The sequence below is a fragment of the Mauremys reevesii genome, linkage group 6, assembly GCF_016161935.1.
Source record: "Mauremys reevesii isolate NIE-2019 linkage group 6, ASM1616193v1, whole genome shotgun sequence".
NCBI classification, from domain to species: Eukaryota; Metazoa; Chordata; order Testudines; family Geoemydidae; genus Mauremys; species Mauremys reevesii.
In genome coordinates this window covers 48,567,967-48,587,499 of record NC_052628.1, presented here as the reverse complement: position 1 = coordinate 48,587,499, position 19,533 = coordinate 48,567,967, and the positions used below count along the sequence as shown (strand labels likewise).

Below are 19,533 nucleotides of genomic sequence, written 5' to 3'. Positions count from 1 at the left end.
GCCACTAAGGTCTGTTAGGACACTTACAGTTGTTTACATGTTTTGTGTGAATAGAGATAAAATAAAGATCAGCTAGGGACTTGCTTTTAAGATCAGTTTTACTGCTTCCATTTTCTGTGTGACCTTTAGGCATTTTATGCAATTGACTTATGGCAATTCTTTTTGTATTATGAATACACAGAAAGCACATAGTAAGTTGGCTTTATGGTCCAAATAACCCATGCTTCTTATTTATCATGCATCAGGATACAATCAGCTTCTTATCAGTCATTACTGAAAAGAACAAGCAACTTTTTGAAAAAATAAAAAGCACCTATAATTAACACTTTCCATCTTCACTTCTCTAGCATTCATTAATCAGAACTATTTAAAAATACTTCTGGAAGTTTCCCTGTTTCTTTTCTTTAATGAGAGATTTACCAGTATTTCTTTGATATTTACTCATGCAGTTATTTACAAAGATGGCCTACTAAGATACATTTATAAATGCTAGTGTTTACACTTACAACAAATGGAATTTATTGTGAAGCTCTTGGCTGGGCAAACAATGTAATTAAAGTGCAAATAACGACAAAAACCATAAGCCAGGCAGATCCATTTTCATTGTTAACATTCAGAAACTTCACGAGTGTGGTAAGAACTGTCAGATCAAATAGGCTCAGGTCACAATCTTTTTTAAACATCTATCTCCCTGAGAAGATTTACGGGAGGTAAACAAATGATATAGCCCTATTTCTTCAACTGGCTGATAATCACTGGAAAAGTAAGAACACTTCTCCAGCCTAGTTATTCAACAGTGCTAATACCTGCATTTGGTTTTATGATATACTGTATAGCATGCATTTTGAGCTCATCTTCCATGCAGCTACAATAGGTCACTATCAGGAAACTGTATGAAGAACCATATATTTGCAGAAATGGATTCTACTCAGAATCACACAGTAGCATGGGTTTTAAAAACAGTTACAAATAGCATATTTTCTCTAAAAGACACTCATATGCAAATGATAACTTCCCCACAGGGGCGGCTCCAGGCACCAGCACGCCAAGCACGTGCCTGAGGCAGCAAGCCACTGGGGGCGCTCTGCCGGTCGCCGCAAGGGCGGCAGGCAGGTTGCCTTTGGCAGCATGCCTGCGGAGGGTCCGCTGGTCCCGCAGCTTTGGCAGACCTCCTGCAGGCGTGCCGCCGAATCCGCGGGACCGGGGACCTCCCGCAGGCAAGCTGCCGAAGGCAGCCTGCCTGCCATGCTTGGGGCGGCAAAATACCTAGAGCCACCCCTGCTTCCCCAAATAAAATTATATTTCCTATTTGCTGGCAGTCAAACTTCACTGTAGAAAAAAGATTTTAGAATTGATCAGCTGAGCAAAAAAAATAATGCTTTTTAAACAATTCATTTAATGTAAAATAAAATAGTTAATCCTGCTCTCTTCATTGCTGAGCATTATCCATTGCCAAACCAGGCAAGCATTCCTCCCCCAGTGTGTGCAGCAGGTGCTTTATAGTCACTGCTGTAAGTTCAGAAAATCAGAGTGCCTTTCTCAGGAGACGATGTGCTAAATGACCAAGTATCTCACTCATGATATGCTTATGAATCTGGGCCAACCAAATCCAAATATAGCTCCTAAACTCAGATATTCCAGCGGATGCTCCCATGGCCTGCAACTATTAACACAGTTCATTATTTTCCATGCTGTAAAACTCCTCATCATGTATTGGTGAAAACAATATTTACAAAGTTAAGTTAGTTAATTTGTAGCATGTAAAACCTCCCACCTTAGAAAAGGTTGATAACATTTTAAGACCTTAATATGCTATAAATGAAAACATCTAATTTATAACAAATACTTTGAACAGCATATGCTGTAGCTAAAGTTCTTAGATATTATCTTGCTATCACTGCAGGTTAGTAAATGACTCTTAAGCTCCTATTGTTTGCAACGAATACAGTATAATGAGAGTGGATTAATCCGATGAATGCCTCAATAGATACACATTTGATAAGCAACCTGTGCCAGATCAATGCCATCTGCATTTGTCCATTTATCCTAATCTAACAGAATACTGTACCTACATTTAAATTTGTCCCCTTCTCTGCCCCCTTAGGATGGCTGCAATGAGTAGCTATTCTCATGAAAGGCTTCTGTTTTCTATTAGATGCATAGTCCTTTTGGCAAAACATTATCTTTGCAAAGTAACAATCATTCAACCCTCAAGTCTAAAGCATTTTGTCTTTCACCTCCAGGAGCTGATTTTCCTTGTCTGAGAGGGAATTTCTGTGAGGATCTGTCTCCCTTATTGGAAAAGAGTTTGCAATCTTCTCAATCTGTCCCCTTGGGGTCTGTAGGGCATGGCATGCACAATTCTGTTCATTACACTAAAACTCTGTCAACTCTGGGACGAAGCTCATTCTTCAGGCAGGGAGTCTGGGTTCAATCTTTAGGGATAACTCATACAGAGTATCCTCATCTATGATGAGGGTCTTGTCGAGTAAGTAATGAGTGACCTGCAATACAGAAAACAATTGAACAGATTGTATAATTTTATAATTTTGAAACTGAACAGATTGTATATTTTTAATTGAAGTTCTCTATTCTCCCCTTCCCCATAACAGCCAGTTAGCAGCTTCAGTCCCTTTCAGACAAATGTTGGAATCATCTCTCATGTTCTGTTTTCTTGGTGAAGTGGAACAGTTAAATATATGTGGTACAAAGTATTCAAGCTGTTTAAAAAATACCTCTCTCTCAGTAAGGGACAAATCCTCAGTCTAGTGTCCAACCCATGTAGCTGCTCTGGGAACTAGTGAAATGTGGGAGAGAGGGGGAGGAATCTTCCCCTAAGACCACAGAGATCTATGCAGCATCATCATATGGTCAAGCTATACCCCATCACCTACTTTCTATATGCTGGCATCCTCTGTGGAGCAGAGTCCATACTGTGCTGCGGTATGGAACTCAGTGGCACATTAAATCCTGCCCCTCTGATACAGCAGAACTGCACTGACTCCTCTGCCAGGAGGAGCCACACTTGTTGCAGAGGTGGAGGCAAGATTTGCCTTCATGTGCAAAGTCTGAGAAGATAATGTTACTCTATCAGCTTATCATAACCCAAAGTACCAGGACAAATTCCATTGTTTGCCTCACACTGTTACTGTATGGAAACAAAATATATTAGTGTTAGCTTTGGGCACCATCTGTGTATCTTTTTTTCGACAGCAGGAATAGCCTTAATCAGAGTGCCTGCGATCAGCATCACACACTACTGTACCTTTTGTTGATGTTCTATACGATAGGAGGTCTGCTGGAACTGGCGTATCTCCCTGATAATATGAGATATCTATCAAAGGAATACATTTATATAAGAAAATGTTCTACTTATGGTCTGTGCTTTAACTTGAACATATTGGCTTCAGTGAAGCTATGCCGGGAATGAATTTGATCCAAAAATGATGCAGCTTAACCTGGGGGTAAGGGCTTTGTACTTGTGGCTTTGAGGGGGGGCATTTACCTTCCCAAATCAGCCATTTAGACTATTAAACTGTCTCAGATGGATCACCTTGTCCTGGCTTTCTTTACTCTGATAGCCTCTCCCTTCTTCCCTCAGGTAACTTCTGCAATGTGCAGTCACAAACATGGCATTAAACTACAGTCAGCAGAACAGCTGGTGTCAATATTTCTCCAAGACTGGCCTCTAAGGAGCTCTGAACAACAACATAGTTTGGAAGGCAGAGAGAATCAACCTTTAAATGCTTTTTCACTTCCTTGGGGAGCAGGAGTCCTAAACACACTCTAAACTAGACTCCTTCTAAGTGTTGCTGCCTGACGAATTATGGTACCAGGTTGGCTACATTTTTTTAAACCATTTATTAATCCCTGCAAGCCTAGACCAGCTGCTTTTCTTCCTGAAATTTTCAGCTGACCAAACTGAAAGCTAAATTGCAATACTCCTTGGCTTGCCAGCAGGTGGTGAGAGTAGACCATCCCTGGATTCAAATGCAAAAGATTGCTTTCAAGCTTCTATTTTGTATTATGTAAATATATTGTATAATCTTGCAATTTGAATTCAAAGAAGTCCTAAGTAAATCAATGTTAAACTTGTTCACTTAAAAACCTGTAGTGGAAACATGTAAGAAAATAAAAATTACCATTCTCATTTTGGAAAAATTGACAAGGCCTTCCTCAGTGAAGTTTGGTGTTCCTTCTTCAATAAATGCTAGATCTGTCAAGTACATTCCAAGATAGGGAACTGAAGGGGGATTACAACTGCAGGATGAGAAATTGACTATATTTTACTAGGATTTAATTTACAGACTGTTCTTTTTATACATTATACAAACGTCTACTCTTTTTTTATTACTTAAAATACTTTCACAAGTGGGGCCAAATTCACAGGTTAGTGTAAGTGGAGCAGATGCTCTGGCTTCACCTGAGTTGTACCCACATCTACCAGAGACAAATTTGGCAGGTTGTGTCAAAAGCTATGAGAGAAACAATGATGACATTTAGTAAAAGCCACAATGATAACACCATGCAGAAAGGGGGAAAAGCATTGGAGTATGCTCTCAAAAATGTTTCAATCCCAGCTGACAGAAAATTTCAGAAATAAATCCAATGCACATCTGAAAATACTTTGGGCATGTCTCCAAGGCTTCTCTAACCTTCTGAGGTACTGTAAGTATTTTACTATCAGCAATACATTGTGTATACTGTATGGCTCATGTTGAGTAATATGTTAGGATCTTTACAACGCTGGTTTTGTAAATATTTAAGATGTTATGCAGTTGAAAACACTCAGATTTCCTAACTTTGGAAATTCTGCTAGGGAACAGATGACTTGTTAACATTTTCCACTCTGAGAGGACAATGCTGCTGGGCAACTTTCCTAGTTATGTTTTCACCTTAGTCCAACTTCCTGCTGACTTCAAGAGGACAGAGGTCATATTATACTCTGCCTGGTTATAAAAGAAAAAATAATTACAAATAAAGTTATTAGCTAGATTAATTGAGAAGTGTATATGGGTCAGTTACCCAGATGTTATAAGTCAAAACAACTTTTTCTCTTTTAAAACAAATGTGTCTGATTCCCTGACAATAGTCTTCTGCAGGCCAAGCATGGGCATTATTCACTGAACCTTGTCTGTTTTTTTAACTATATACTATATGAACAGTAGTTTAATTCCTTAATGCTCTCTCAAGATCATTCAACACAGTTACTGTCAATCAGCCTGGGAGATCCCTTTTCCAGATACAGCTCTTGGAATGAGTTGTTGTTGTTGTGTGTGCTTGCACTAGAGATAACAAATCTGGAATGAGAGCTCTTTGGAGCCAGTCATGTTGAACTTTGGGACTATTAATGTCAAATAGGCACTGTCAGAACTGAGTAAAATGTTTTTGATTAAAGAACCTTTATTTACAAAGCTGGTCTTACACTTATTGAAAAAGTTTATCAGTATAAGAAAAGCCCCCAACAGTGAGCATTTCTTACAAAATAGTAGTTTAATTTGCTCCGGTAATTCCCCAGAGGTAACATATTACTCTATAAGAGGCACCGAATTACAGTATATTCAGCAAAACAATGGTGTCCAAATAGAATAAAGCCAGCTTTATAGATGTTATTCAGTAAAAATATTGTCCAATATAATTTTCATTATAAAAGCTAAATTCAAAGCCAACTCTTATCTTTAATAAGTGCTATCCAATATTCTTAACCAAATACTATTATATTGCTAATTTAAGAAAACATACTTTTTGAGTGTTTCTCTAAGGTTTTTAAATCTTCCCTCGGATGACACAGTCTTCTGAAGTTTGTCCATGAGAGCTTTTGTCTAGAAAAAGAACAAATTACAAGTTTCACCCTGTGTGAAAACTGACTTTGGTATTGGGGTAAAATTTTCAAAAGCACTCATGAAAATAGCACATCTGAAAACAGATCTTAACAAATTAGAAGCCAACTCCCATTGACTTCAATACATTTAGGCTCCTGAGTGACTAAATGAAGAATTAGGGGGGCTTGAAAAATTTACCCATAGTTGCTTGAGGAATGTACCACATGCTGGGCAAAAATCATTTGAGTATGTTCAAAAAGAATAGGACCATGAAACTAATATTCAGCAATACAACCTCAGTTGCACTGCACAAGAGGATATTTGGGGCCCAACCCTATGAGATGCTACATGTCCTTAACTTCCATTGAAGTGTGAACTGAGGATGTTGAGCACCTCTCAGGAAGCACTCAGAACTATGAAGGACAAGCCAGTAGCTAGTATGTGGGTGAATAAGAAAGTTGAAGTCAGAAAAGAGGAAAAACCAGAATGAAGCACAACAAAGGAGCAAACTAAGTTTGGGACTACTCACAAGCTTAACATTAAGCATGTGCATAAATCTTTGCAGAACTGGACTATAAATTGATTAGTGATCACCAAATTATGCTTTCCAAAAAAGGTTGTTCTCCTGCATGAACATGACATTCATACAATGTTCAGGTTGACAGCACTTCAGAGGTACAAGGGAATGTTTATTCATTTTTAAAAAATTAACATTAGAGTTTAAAAAAAACATGGAAACATTTTGTTAGTGTTAATCTTTTATTAAAGTAGTGGGTTGGGTGGGTTTTTTGTTTGCTTTTTAAAGAAAAGAAGATGGTCCCACCAGGGGAATGGCCGAAATTAGGGCAACTAGTGGATGCATATTCTCTAAACAGCCTCCAGTGTGGGGCTGCTCTAGGGCCCTTTGCAGAGATTAAAGCTGCCTTCCCTTCATGGTAAAACCTAGAAGAGGACTTGCAGTTGTATGTCCCTGCCCTCCCACAGCTGAATCAGACCAGATGGTACAGGCAGGGTCATTTTGCACCCTCTTGAGTTACCAGGAGTGAAGTTTGTCCCAGGAGTGTTGCTTTAACATGGTAAGGTTCCATATTTCTGACTTCAGTAGGTCAGTTGCTCTTGTGCACAAAAATTGTAACTAGTTTAAAAGAAAGAAGAAGACGACGACCACCACCACCACCCTAGAAGGTTTTATTGCACATTGAGGACAGTTGAACTGGTTTCTTGCAGAGTATTTTAAAATGCAGAAACAATATTCTGCTGTAAAAAAATAAAATAAAATGCTATTTTAGACTTCATTCAGTATAGAACATATAACATGGTCTATTCTAAAATTCTTTCTATTTGTCCAGGCCAGCTTCTATGTCATTGGTTTTCTTGGGGTATGTCTACACTGCAATGTAAGCTCAGGGTTAGTAGAACTTAGGTTAACAAACCCAGGGTCTGCTAACTCATCTACACTCATTTGTAATCTCAGGTTAGGAACTGTTGAAGCCAAACATGGGACCTAGCAGCTACACTGCGTTTTGCAGACCCGAGTCCAGTCACCTATATCCCAGACTTCCTAGCACTCTCCCAAAATGTGGCTGCTGTAGCCCTTTATTCATGATGCATTGTGGGAAAACATGACTGTCCAGAGGACAAAGAAAGTTGGTCATGGAATTGTGGGATACTTTTGGCAGAGTCCCAGAGCATGAGTCTAGTGGGCTGCGACTACAAGGCAAAGTAGTAAGACTTGAACACTGGGTCCCAGCTTGATTGAGACTTGGACCCTCCACCTCATGGGGTCCTGGGACTCTGGGTCTGAGCCCTGGGTTAGCATAATTTGTGTGTAAATGCAAGGAAGTTTAGGCTTGAGCCTGAGTTGGAGCCCTGGGATTATACTGCAGTGTAGACATACCCTTGTTGGAAGTCTCAGCCAAGAGGCCAAAGGCTGAATGTGCAAAGAAGATATGTCTACACTGCAATAAAAGACCTGCGGCTGGCCTGGGTCAGCTGACTCAGGTTTGCAGGGCTCAAGCTAAGGGGCTATAAAATTGCAGTGAAGACATTTGGTCCTGGGCTCTCTGGGACCCCATGAGGCAGGGGTGGGAGAGGTGTCCCAAGGCATGGACTCCAGCCCAAGCCCAAACATCTACACTGCAATTTTATATTCCTGCAGCCTGAGCACCACAAACTTGAGTCAGCTGACACAGGCCCACTATGGCGGTGCCATGGATCTTTTATCACACGGTAGACATGACCACAGAGAGATTTAGCCCCTCACTTTCAGTCTTCAGGAGCACCTTTCATGAATTCTTAAAGTATCTTCAAAATTAATTAGGCCTAGATCCTCAAAAAGGTATTTAGATGTCTAACTCCCAATTGGAGTTAGGCGCCTATATACCTGAGGATATGGGCCTTAAAATCATTAAAAAAAAAAAAACCAAAGAAAACTATTTTCCAAGGACAACAGCACCTGAAATTGGGACTATATTTGAGAAGCTCAAAAGAAAAACGAAAATCATTTTATGTTACTGGACAGCATTTTTTTATCCCACCACAATGCTATTCTTATTCAAAATTAATATATAGCTAAATGTTCACATCTGAATGAAGCCAATCTAATAAATACAGCATTTAGTTTTGTTAAATATTTCAATTCAATATTTTAGGGTCAAATTTTGCCTTCAGATATATGCACATGCAACTTCCAATGAAGTCAATTATTGCTTAAGATATTTAATTAATGATACAGAAATTGAAAATGAGTGAAATATACAAATGTTTGAAATGAAATAATAATATCCACTGAAACCCTTAATGATCAGATTATTCTTAAACTTAAATAAATCTGGTTAGAATGTAGTTATTTGGGCCTCTTTATTATCTAGGTAATGCATCAACAAATGAAATGCTACAACCATATTTGTAGAAATGTCTTGCTCACCTGTTTAGAAACTTTAGCCCAGGTTTTCTTCAGTCTGTAGATTGCACTTCTGTTGAAGGCTGATGTAATTTCTAACACACCATTGTAGTTGTGCATACAGCGACAAATATCCGCCACTGCTACCCACTTCTCAATTGAGTTAGCACGGGAACCGACATCAGCATAGTTCATAATTTGCGAGGCAACAAGGTTACTCATCTAACCAAATAAAAAGACAAAAATCCTAAAATATTTCAATATAAGCACTTGTAAACAACATTATTTAACAAATAGGGGGAAAATTAAATGAGGTGGCAGGGATTGTAGCTCGTAAGTAATAAGGCTGAGAAAAACGTATGTTGAAAACATTGCCAGAGGACAGGGAGAAGAACAGTGGACTAAGGGGAAGGTAACAAATGCAGCAAAACAACCAGTGAATAATGTCTCAAAGCCAGCAGTAATGTTGCTGCTGGTGATGGCTCTTAGCAACATGTAAAGAAAAAAAGTCAAGGGTAAGAGTATAGGTGGAGACTCAAGCAATAAACCAGAAGATCATAATTAACTGGTGTTTTTATAGTTTCATACTCTAAAGAGAGAACTTAATTTCTTCTGTAAGCGGTAGGAGATTTCAGCATAGTTCAAAAGGTTCTAATCCATTAAATTTCTATTGAACTACTGACTAGCAATTCTTTACACGCTTTCTTGGTTTATAAGGTTAATCACAAAGAAGCTGTAACATTCAGCCACTACTAGATCAGAAATTATATCACAATGTGGAGACAGACATTTATATTTCATTTATATTTCAGAGTTCATATACCATGTCAACAGTGTTCCTAAAGGGCATTCTCCATGTTTATGGTTACTTACATCATTAAAATGTTGGCTGGTTTTCATAATGTATGGAGTTCTTTCATTTTTATCCAATTTCATCCAGCCTTGCCCAAGAAATTCTCTGGAAATCAAGGTGGAAATAAAAAAAGAACAAAAATGAAAAAAAGTCATTTATAAATGCAGTACAAAACCCTGGTTAGCCCAAATGGATTTCAACTACACCTAGTTTTACTGGATACTTAATATAATTTTCCACTGTAATTTCAGCATTTCACTGTGCCATTGCTAGAACACTGTCTGGCTGTAAACATTGTTAAGGACATTTAGTTTGCTTTCTGTTTTTTCTGTTCCCTGTACTCTCAATTTTCAGCAGCATGACCCTATCTGAAACTATTACTTAAATACAGCACCAGGAGCTGACAAGATGAGATTAATGTATGGAGGGGGCTGAGTTGACAGTCACTTCCCCAGAGACTGTGCACTTCCCCACTATGCTCAGCCTTCACTAGCCCAAAACCTGAGATTGTAGGTTTGTTCTTAATTCTCCAGGGGCTCTCAAATGCAGCAAACAGTGACATATTAATGTAAGATTAAAGGCTCAAAGAAAGACTGAGTAGGAATATGTAATTCTATAGGAAATGTATTGCATGGTTCTCATACAGCACACAAATCACAGCGACAGAGATGTTACTGTTCTCAGTGTTCTTGAATTCAGTCTTTCATAACATAAATGACCTATCAGAGATCCTAAGCAACAACAAACAAGCCTAAGGATACTAATCAATTATATATGCAAACTTTTTTACAGGGCTATCAATAGCATGAATCAGTAGAGTGCCTAAAACTACTAGTCAGAAAGACTCTTAGAATATTCACTTTGATCATCCTTGAGAGAACACTTACTCATAGGGTATGCTTCTGAAAACTATGTGATCTAAGAGAGTTATTTGCTCTGCAAGCTCCATGGCTGACAAAGTTTCAAAGCACTCTGGTTTTGGACATTCTGACTGCAAAAATAAAAAGTACAAGAATAGTCAATGATTTCTGTTTACAACCAATTTGTTTCCAAAACACAAGATATTAACTAGCTTTATATGCATTTTAAACCACAAATTACTACACAATTTCTAAAACACTAACAATATGAAGTCCAATCTATGGAGTCTGCACCTACTGCATTTCCTATGTGCCTCAGGTTTGCACCAGTGTACATACAGGGTAAATGAAAACATGCTGTGGGCAGATAATGACTCTAGTTGAGGATAGGCCTTCTTACTGAAGGCTAGAAGTGGGTTCTGAGCAGCCATTTTATTGTGGAGAGACGATACACACCTGAAGCAGATATCCTAGTGATACACACCTGATACAGCCTGAGATGAGAAGGTGTAAGGGCTGCCTCTTGCTCAGGTGTTTCATTGCCTCATATAAATGCATGCCTCCCCCATTTTGGGCCAGTACAGCATCTGACTCCATGAATGTTAGCAATCACAAATTCATAAGTAAGTCGAGAAGCTCTGACAAGCTCTCCTTGGTTATGTGTTTTAAACACTTATTTTCTCTTCAGTTTTAAACATTCAGATGTATGTAGCAGATCTCAAGTGCAGATATAAAGAAACAGTAATTTGGTAGAAATATGGCAGTGAAGTTGCAGTTGAGTACATGTTAGTGATTTACAGAGATTTCGTAATCCTCTAAATTATCTGATGCATAAATCTTTGGATGAACTCACCATTTGAATTATATCCTCTATTTTTAAGTGGGTATCATCTTGATCATCCTGAGAAAGAGCCCTGAAAAATTAAGTGGCAGAACATCCTATATAAAGAAAATTATCTATGGTTATGAGAATATTTTAGCATAGTTCATTGACCACATTAATCTAAAATAAATGCAACAGCTGCAATTGAAAGCCCCATTTAAAAAAAATCCTGTACCGAACAGTTTTATTTTTGGTTGCAGAAAACTGCTGTGGAATAATGTACAGGCCAGCGGTGCGTGTGAAAATGCTAAATTGCTATCCCTGGAGAATTTAATCCTGTCCTCTCTCTCCCAAAGACAGTTACCACATGGATGGCAGCAACACAATCACCACCATGTTGTCCCACTAACATGTCTAAACTCTTACTTGAGGGACCACCTGCAGCTGCAGTAGTGATAATGTTGTGCAGTTTCCACGTCCTTTTTGTCCCCAAATTCTGTGCTGACTGAGGAATGCCAAAGAGGAGGCCAATTGCAAACGCTCTTCACTCGGAACTGCACTAGGCTCACAAAAAAAGTTGTACACAAAACACCAACCTGCCATTTTATGCAGAGGAAGATTAAGATTTATTGGGGCCTTGGGCAGAAAGAACGTTTGTGCGCACCCCACCATTGCCCCTGGACGCCATGGGCTCCCCATCCCCCATCACCTCTGGGCTCCCAGCGCTCCCCCACCAACAGAGCCTGCTGCCTCCCCCTAATTTGTATTGAAAGAAGTGTCAGGGCTGAGCTTCAGCAACCCCTGGCACAAATTAAGCACTGAATGGGTGATGGCTGCTGGCTGGGTGCTTAACTCTGAAGGCAGTGTCGCCACCAGCAGAAGTGGAGAGGTAAGGGTGGCATAGCATGTGGTGTATTGCCACCCTTACTTTGTGCTGCACTGTGCCCCCTAGCCCCTCTACTCACCTTCTGCGCCACGTGGGGAAACTGACCTAGATGCACGGAGTGGCTGGCACTGCTGCTTGCTCCCCCCACAAAGGGTGTTCCTCAATGCCCCTGTAGGGGTGTTGGGGGAGCGGGGAGCAGGGAGTAACAACAGGGCTCCCTGCATCCAGGCACTTTTTGCACCTGGGTGGCGTAAGGGGGAGGGGGGCCAGGAGAGCAGCAGCTCCTGATGCTCACCTCACAGCACAGCCCAGGTGGGGAAAGTGACCTGGATGCACGGAGTGCTTGGTGTTGCTCCTCGCTCACCCACTCACAGGAGGAACACTGAGGGGGAGAGAGCATTATCTGTGCATCACCACTTGCCCCGTCCCCTGTTCCTCCACGGGGAGGAAGCAAGGAGAAATCTGAGTGCCCCACATCCATGATCTCTGTGAGTTTGCAGTGCTCTCCTGCCAGCTGGTAGCACACACCTCTGCACTGCTGTATGGCGTTTCCCTGACCACGGCCCCCTGGGTGGTCACCTGGGTGGCCCACCCCTAAGGCTAGCCCTGGAGCCTCCCAGGGAGCTTGGGCTGCTGTGGGGAACCCTGGACCCTCCAGCTGCCCTGGGTGGCATGCCCCAGCGGGTGGGGACATGGACTGGGGGCTGCTCTCTGGGCCCCCAGGCCCCTGCCCAAGGTAGGTGGAAGGTCTGGGGCATCTCACAGCAACCCAGAGTCCTTGGGCAGCTCTTACCATGGCTCAGCTCCGACTTCTGGCCTGGGCAGGGCCAGAGGGGGAAAAAGGAGAAACAGAGGATGGAGCCACAGTTCTGGCACCAGTGACCCCTCACGTAGACACTTCTATCCAGATTCTGGCACTCCTGTGGGGTTGGGGGCCCAAAGTGGCTGGGGGCCTTGGGCACGGGCCCCATGGACCCATGTGTTAATCTACCACTGATTTTAGGGTAAAAACATTTGCTCACTCTAACTCCACTAGCTGAATTAGAATTGCACAAAGGTGAAAAACTACATCCCACTGAAAATAATCTGAATCCCACCGGCCTCCTCTCCATTTTTATTATTACTGCTATTATTGAGAGTAAGACTCCCATCACCGTAGTATCTGGGCGCATAATTCTAATATATGATCTCACGCTTTGTCATTTCTATTTTGACTGCTGGCTTTTTGAGCCAGAGCTCCCGCTTACTATGAACAGCATCTAGGTCAATGGGATCTCAATCTTGGTTGTGGGCTCTACATGTTACTGTAATACAAATAATTAATAATAACCCCTCCTCAATTTACAGTGCCAATGTAATGTGCCATTAAAATGTAAACAGCTTGGAATTTAACTGGTTCTTAATGTAATAAATGTATCAGCATGTGGCCATAACAGCTTTTTCATTTACCAGATGGGGAAAGGGTTAAAAGAAAAGAATGATAATGTTTGGGGATTTTAGATAGGATTGTAAGAGCTGGAATGTGTACTACGTGGGTGGGGAGGAAGTGTTAGTGCTTAGTACACTAGGTTCTTCTGTGGTAGGCTGTTTCCTTTTAGCTTGCCAAATTGGAGGTGGACTAGGCTAAAACTGAATGTGGATATATGAAGAAAATAAAACATGTTATACTACTCAAGAATGCTCCTTGCCTGAGTCATAACCTGCACTTTGGGCCCATCTAATCCTCACAAAATGCCCTCTTCTTCAGAGCAAGTGGAAACACTCTCATGTCTAATGGTTATGTCATCCAGAGTCTTAAAATCTTATTTTATTCTTCAGGAGAATTCTCAATACCTCAGAGAACACCAGTGTGGGTGTCTTGTAGATGGACAGGTCTGTTAATTGCTAAGCAGTTGACTTTGTGCTTGATCCTATATGGTGCTGAGTTGTCCTGGCCATCCTTAACTCCCATCACTTCTCAGAAGGTGTTCACTAAACTTGGAAGGATCAGGCCTTTATTTGCAGCACAGACCTGAATAAAATACTCAGCTTGTTGATACAGAAGACGTGCATTTGATCACTTCCATAGCTCTGCATTGCCTGGAATATTTTCTCTTCTGTGTGAGGGCTCTTCTTTGGAGGCACATGTGCACCCAGTCTATGGTTTATTGTTACCATTTATTATCCAAGCAAGATTGGTGTGCTTAATGATTTAGAAGGGGGATTATTTTGAATCTTGGATACAGAAGAGACTGCTCAGAATTTGTTTGATCCAACAAAACATGCTCAGGGGAGATCATGCTGTCAAATGGCTCTAAATATTTGACCTTACACCACCACTTCCTCTCCTGATGTGCTCTCACATTGCAGAATTAGGATTTTTCACATGCCTCTAACCCCTCATTTTTAAGAGATTCTGGCGCATTTTCTCCAATCTTGTGTTCTTAGGAAAAAAGACTCCATCTTTTATTAATTTGTGCTCCAGTCCTAGCTCTTAGGCAGTACAATGCCCTTTCCTGTACTGGCTTAATTAAGACTACATGTCCTGATGGCACAACAGTAGCTTCCATTACATTCACACCAGCACTTCCAACAAACCAGTCCTCGAATTAGTGCACTTTGAATAACGAGATGGAATATGCTAAGGGTCTGTGCCTTGCTTGTCACAGCAGAAGTCTTCTTCCACCTGGGAAATTTAAATGGAAGACAAATTTTTGCCCTCAGATCCAGAGCCCGCCTAAAAAGCTGAATGATGATTATGGACCTGTTTCCTCTAGTTGGATGAAATACATTTCTGCACCCTGGATAGTTCCTAGCAGCTAAGGAGGAAGCCCAGGTTCAGGTGAGCAGAGATATGAGAGACAGAGAGAGAAAGATCCTGCATCCAAGATATGCCTGACAGACATCTCAACTCTCAATGAGCACTAAATTAAACCTAGCTGGGGCATTTCTCTATAGGAAAGGAAGGTGTTGGATGAAAAAGAAAGAGTTTTCTCCTTCCCAGATTCAGTTAGTAAGTTTAGTAGCTCTCACATGTCTCTCACATTTAAACAATTCTTAACTTCTTGTCCCAACACTTCAAATACTGGTCATAACCATCTGGAAGTAACTTTTTTTTTTAAAGCACGTGTTGTCACAAGTTGTCTAACTTTTCATTCTTTTAGCTGTAAATAAAATAAAATAAAACATAACTTAAAAAAGGGTAGAATTAGGTAGATGCCTTGAGGTTTATTGTCTGATGAGATCACATGGTGAAAGAGCCCTGGTTGTCCAGCCAAAGCTTTAACTCTCTGTATCCCTGGGTCTCAATACATTTTTGTTATTTATGAGAGGAAGGAAATGGTTATTTTAAACCATGATTTTTTTTCCAGATGGGGCTGTTTATCAGCTAATACTGTTCACTGCAGTACAGATCCAGCCCATAGTTTACAATTCCCTGGTTCAGTATCAGCAATCTGTTCATGCCTCAGTGTCAATGAAGTTCTGTCCAGATTCCAAGTTTACTAACTAAGGCAGATCAAACCTCAAGCCCTATTCCAGCAGAACATATTTCAGCAGGGCCTCTTTGGCTTTCAGGAATAATAGCTTTTTAAAAAAGCGTCTCTGCCCTGCAGAGATATCCTGTCAGTCTGCTCAACCAAGAATTCATTATGCAAAAAATACCAGCCATTCTGCTTGATCACTTGAGTTTGCATGGAGCAGTTTAGAAGCGAGCATAAAGACCTTCTTTACCACCTAGTTTCTTTATTCTGTCTTTTCTGGCGGTGATCATAATATTTCTGGGTTTAACAATAAAATTTGCTTATGAAACACAAATTCCCCCTTAACCATTTACAAATTAGAGGAATAAGATTAACCGTTAGGGCCAGATTTTCAAAGAGAGGCATACATGTGTGCAAAAGAGTCAGCTGGCACACAGATGCACATACTAATACTGGGTCAATTTTGAGAAGAAATCACTCACTGTAACTGACATCCTTCAGGTAGATGGTAAGTACAGATCCACACTTCTGGGACATGCCTGTGCATAGGCTCAAAGTGGGTATAGGAAGGTGATGAACTGGACAATGACTGCAGGCCTGCTCTCCCAAACTGAGGCCAGGTCAGGAGAGTAATGCTACACCAAGGGATGGACTACCAGGTAGGAGCTCTACATATTTCTACAATGGAACAGGCCCTAGCAGCTGTTTTACACTTAGCTGATCATGTTCTGGCACCTTTAGTACTCAGAGTATTTTTCTGTACAAGATTTAATCAACTTCAGCAAATATTGTCTCTCTCCTAATCCTGCCACTTTAAGTTATGAACAGTTCAGGGGACTAAAGGAATAGTTTTGTTTTATGACAGTAGTAGCTAAGTACCCTCTTAAGAATCCAAAACATGTAACCTAACCTCCTCTGGTAGTGCATGGTAGAAAACAGATCAATTAGTAGTTTGATTCAGATGAAAATCAGTGATCACTACAGGGATGAGTTTAGAATAAGGACACAATACCACCTTATCCTGCTGCAACTAAGGAGGGTCTGCCATTAAAGCCTGAAACTCATCTATTTTCTTGGTTACAAAAACCTTAACCTCAGTTGTCATTGTCAGGGCTGGCTCCAGACCCCAGCGCATCAAGCGTGCGCTTGGGGCGGCATCCCAGCGGGAGGGTGGCAGGCGGCTCCGGCGGACCTCCCGCAGGCATGCCTGCAGAAGGTACGCTGGGACCGCGGCTCCGGTGGAGCATCCGCAGGCGTGCCTGCGGGAGGTCCACCGGAGCCGCGGGACCGGCGACCGCTAGAGCGCCCCCCACAGCGTGCCACCCTGCTTGGGGCGGCGGAAATCCTAGAGCCGCCCCTGGTCATTGTCACAAGAATTGCAGTGTTCAGAGACTAAGAACAGAAAGAACACTCCTTCAAATGGGGAGAGGAGTGCAAAGAATCTTCTCCTTGAACTGCTGCCGGAAGGAGGCATGGAATCAGGAATGGCACCAGTGCAGAACAGTGATCTCAAGGGAAGAGAAACCCATTCACAGCACTAGTCCTTCCTTCACAGCACAAACAATAATTTAATTGTTAGCACAAGGAACATTTGAATCTATCTGTAGCACTAAGACAATTTGAATTTTTCACTTTGGCACTAGAGAACATTGGTGCCTATTTGGCCCTTACTTCTGTATTTCTTAGAGGAAGAATGGGAATCCAGGGAATGATGGTGCCATCTCCTCTTTTTCTTCTGTTGGTTCTTGATCCCAATGAAAATTGTGGCAGTATTCAGTCAGAGGCCCTCTTCACGCTATCAGACCATCCAAATCCTCATTACATGACACTATTGATTTATTGATTATTGATTTCCAGGCATCCCAAGGTCGAGCTTACGAAGAAAGGCCTGGAACCAGTTCCAACTCTGATTCAACCAACAAGATGACAAATTGAAGAACCAGAGGGAGCCCCATCATGCTGTTGCAGCAGCTGAAGGTGGGGACACAGCTCCATAGATGACCTCACATGGAACATTCAATAGCTCAAAGAAAAGTAATTGCAACTCCCCCTGGTCAGAGCTTTTCAGAGGGTTCTGAGCTTTGGTTCATTGCATAGGTTATTTCTCAAGAGTCAGGTGCTATACTGACAGTACTCAAACTCATGGGTTATTGCCAGTGCAGAATAGAAGTAGGTCAAAAAAAAGTGCATGCCCACAATCTTACCATCAGGAGCAGAGCACTTGAACTTTTGCACGTGTACACTTTAGGCCTGGAAACCTACAAATCTAGGCTTGTAGATAAGTGATAGAATGATCATCCTTGTTTCATTAGCAGATGACAACAGCCAGGCAAACATAAGTCTTCAGAAAAGGAAATAGCTCCGATTAGTTAGTCAGCTTTTATTTTCTCTTCAGTTACCAGATAGCATTTTTGAGAATGCTACTCTGGATGTAACTGCTGTACTTTTTTTTGAGTCTTAGAAACTGCTCCTAAGAGCTAGAAACCCATTTTCTTCAGGTGAATTAGGAGTCAGACTTCATCTGTCTGAGTTAAGATGTATGACACATGTTTTATCCTGGCTGAATGATTTTTGAGCAAAATCAGAACTGCTCTAATACCCTCTGTTTCATGGGATTGCTGAGGCTATTCAGAAATATAAACTCTTGAGGAATGACTTTCTCTTAACCAGTTGATTGTTACTAAAATCCACTATGTAAGTCTAGCAAATACACATCTCCTTTGTAGCTGCTTGTGCAGTACAAGATCTTATGGGACTGTTACATTTTAGGTGACATCACCTTTTACTTGCATCCTGACATTCTACTGATTGTAGTGGAACACCAATTTAAATTATGAACATGATAATCTTACATTTATGCAGCAATTTTCATCCTGAAAGTTCCTAAAGTACTATGCTTATATAATACACACATATTTAGGCTGTAGACAGGAATAATTTCAGCCGCTGATAAAATAAAGTCACCTATAGAATTAACTGTTCAGCAACTGTTCAACAACACAGAACGGTGACACTATACAACTGTTTTTTAGAGGAAACTAAGAGCATCTTATTCTATTCAAACTACTGGAAGAATGTAATTAGGCACAAGAAAACACCAAGTGTAGGAATTGGCCAGCGCAAGTAGAATTAGTACCCCTACTATCCTTGTGAAAAGTAACACAGGATTTTTAATAACCACAATTACTCAGGACCTTGATTTCATACCTTATTTGAAAGACTGCACTGCACACAGTATCCTTTGAAACCACACTAGGTCATTAGTACATTATTCTCCCAGAGGGAATAATGATATATACTGAACCATCAACACTACGTGAAACTCTTCCAGAAAAGGTGTGACCCAGGTTGACTGTTTGAAAGATCTGATAGGACCAGGTAAAGGTGGACTACAGGTATAGAAAGGAGAAGGATGCTGGCTCTGCAGTTACGGCAGTGGACTGGGACTCAGGAAATCTGAATCTCTTCCTGGCTCTGTGACAGGCTCCCTATGTAAATTACTTAATCTATGTTTTGGTTCCCCACGTGTAAAATGGGGGTGATAATAGTCCCCTAGCTCAGGAGGCTGCTGTGAGGATAAATTAATTAATAGAGACCAGGGGCGGCTCTAGAAATCGGGCTGCCCCAAGCAGCGCGGAGCGCTGCGCCGCCCTTCCCCGGTCCCGCGGCGGGTCCCCTCTTCCCGCGGCTCCGGTTGAACTCCTGCCGGCATGCCTGCGGCAGGTCCACCGGAGCCCAGGACGAGCGGACCTGCCGCAGTCATGCCTGCGGGAGCTCAACCGGAGCCGCGGGAAGACGGGACCCGCCGCAGTCATGCCTGCGGCAGGTCCGCTCGTCCCGGGCTCCGGTGGACCTGCCGCAGTCATGCCGGCGGGAGCTCCACCGGAGCCAAATGCCGCCCCCCCGGGAAACGGCCGCCCCAAGCG

General features: G+C 41.6%; 1 protein-coding gene across 2 annotated transcripts in view; it reads right to left on the bottom strand.

Annotated features, from left to right (window-relative positions):
* Window positions 1-1,161: 1,161 nt before the first annotated feature.
* Window positions 1,162-19,533, bottom strand: part of RASGRF2 (Ras protein specific guanine nucleotide releasing factor 2) — a 197,798-nt gene continuing 179,426 nt past the window's right edge. For both annotated transcript variants that reach the window (XM_039545903.1, XM_039545904.1), the window contains 8 exons: window positions 11,291-11,351; window positions 10,465-10,568; window positions 9,598-9,682; window positions 8,749-8,946; window positions 5,743-5,822; window positions 4,143-4,260; window positions 3,266-3,334; window positions 1,162-2,504 (listed from right to left, as the gene is read on the bottom strand). In XM_039545903.1, coding sequence (XP_039401837.1) covers window positions 2,412-2,504; window positions 3,266-3,334; window positions 4,143-4,260; window positions 5,743-5,822; window positions 8,749-8,946; window positions 9,598-9,682; window positions 10,465-10,568; window positions 11,291-11,351 — 808 coding nt within the window. In that variant the 3' untranslated portion in view covers window positions 1,162-2,411. The remainder of the gene's footprint in view (window positions 2,505-3,265; window positions 3,335-4,142; window positions 4,261-5,742; window positions 5,823-8,748; window positions 8,947-9,597; window positions 9,683-10,464; window positions 10,569-11,290; window positions 11,352-19,533) is intronic.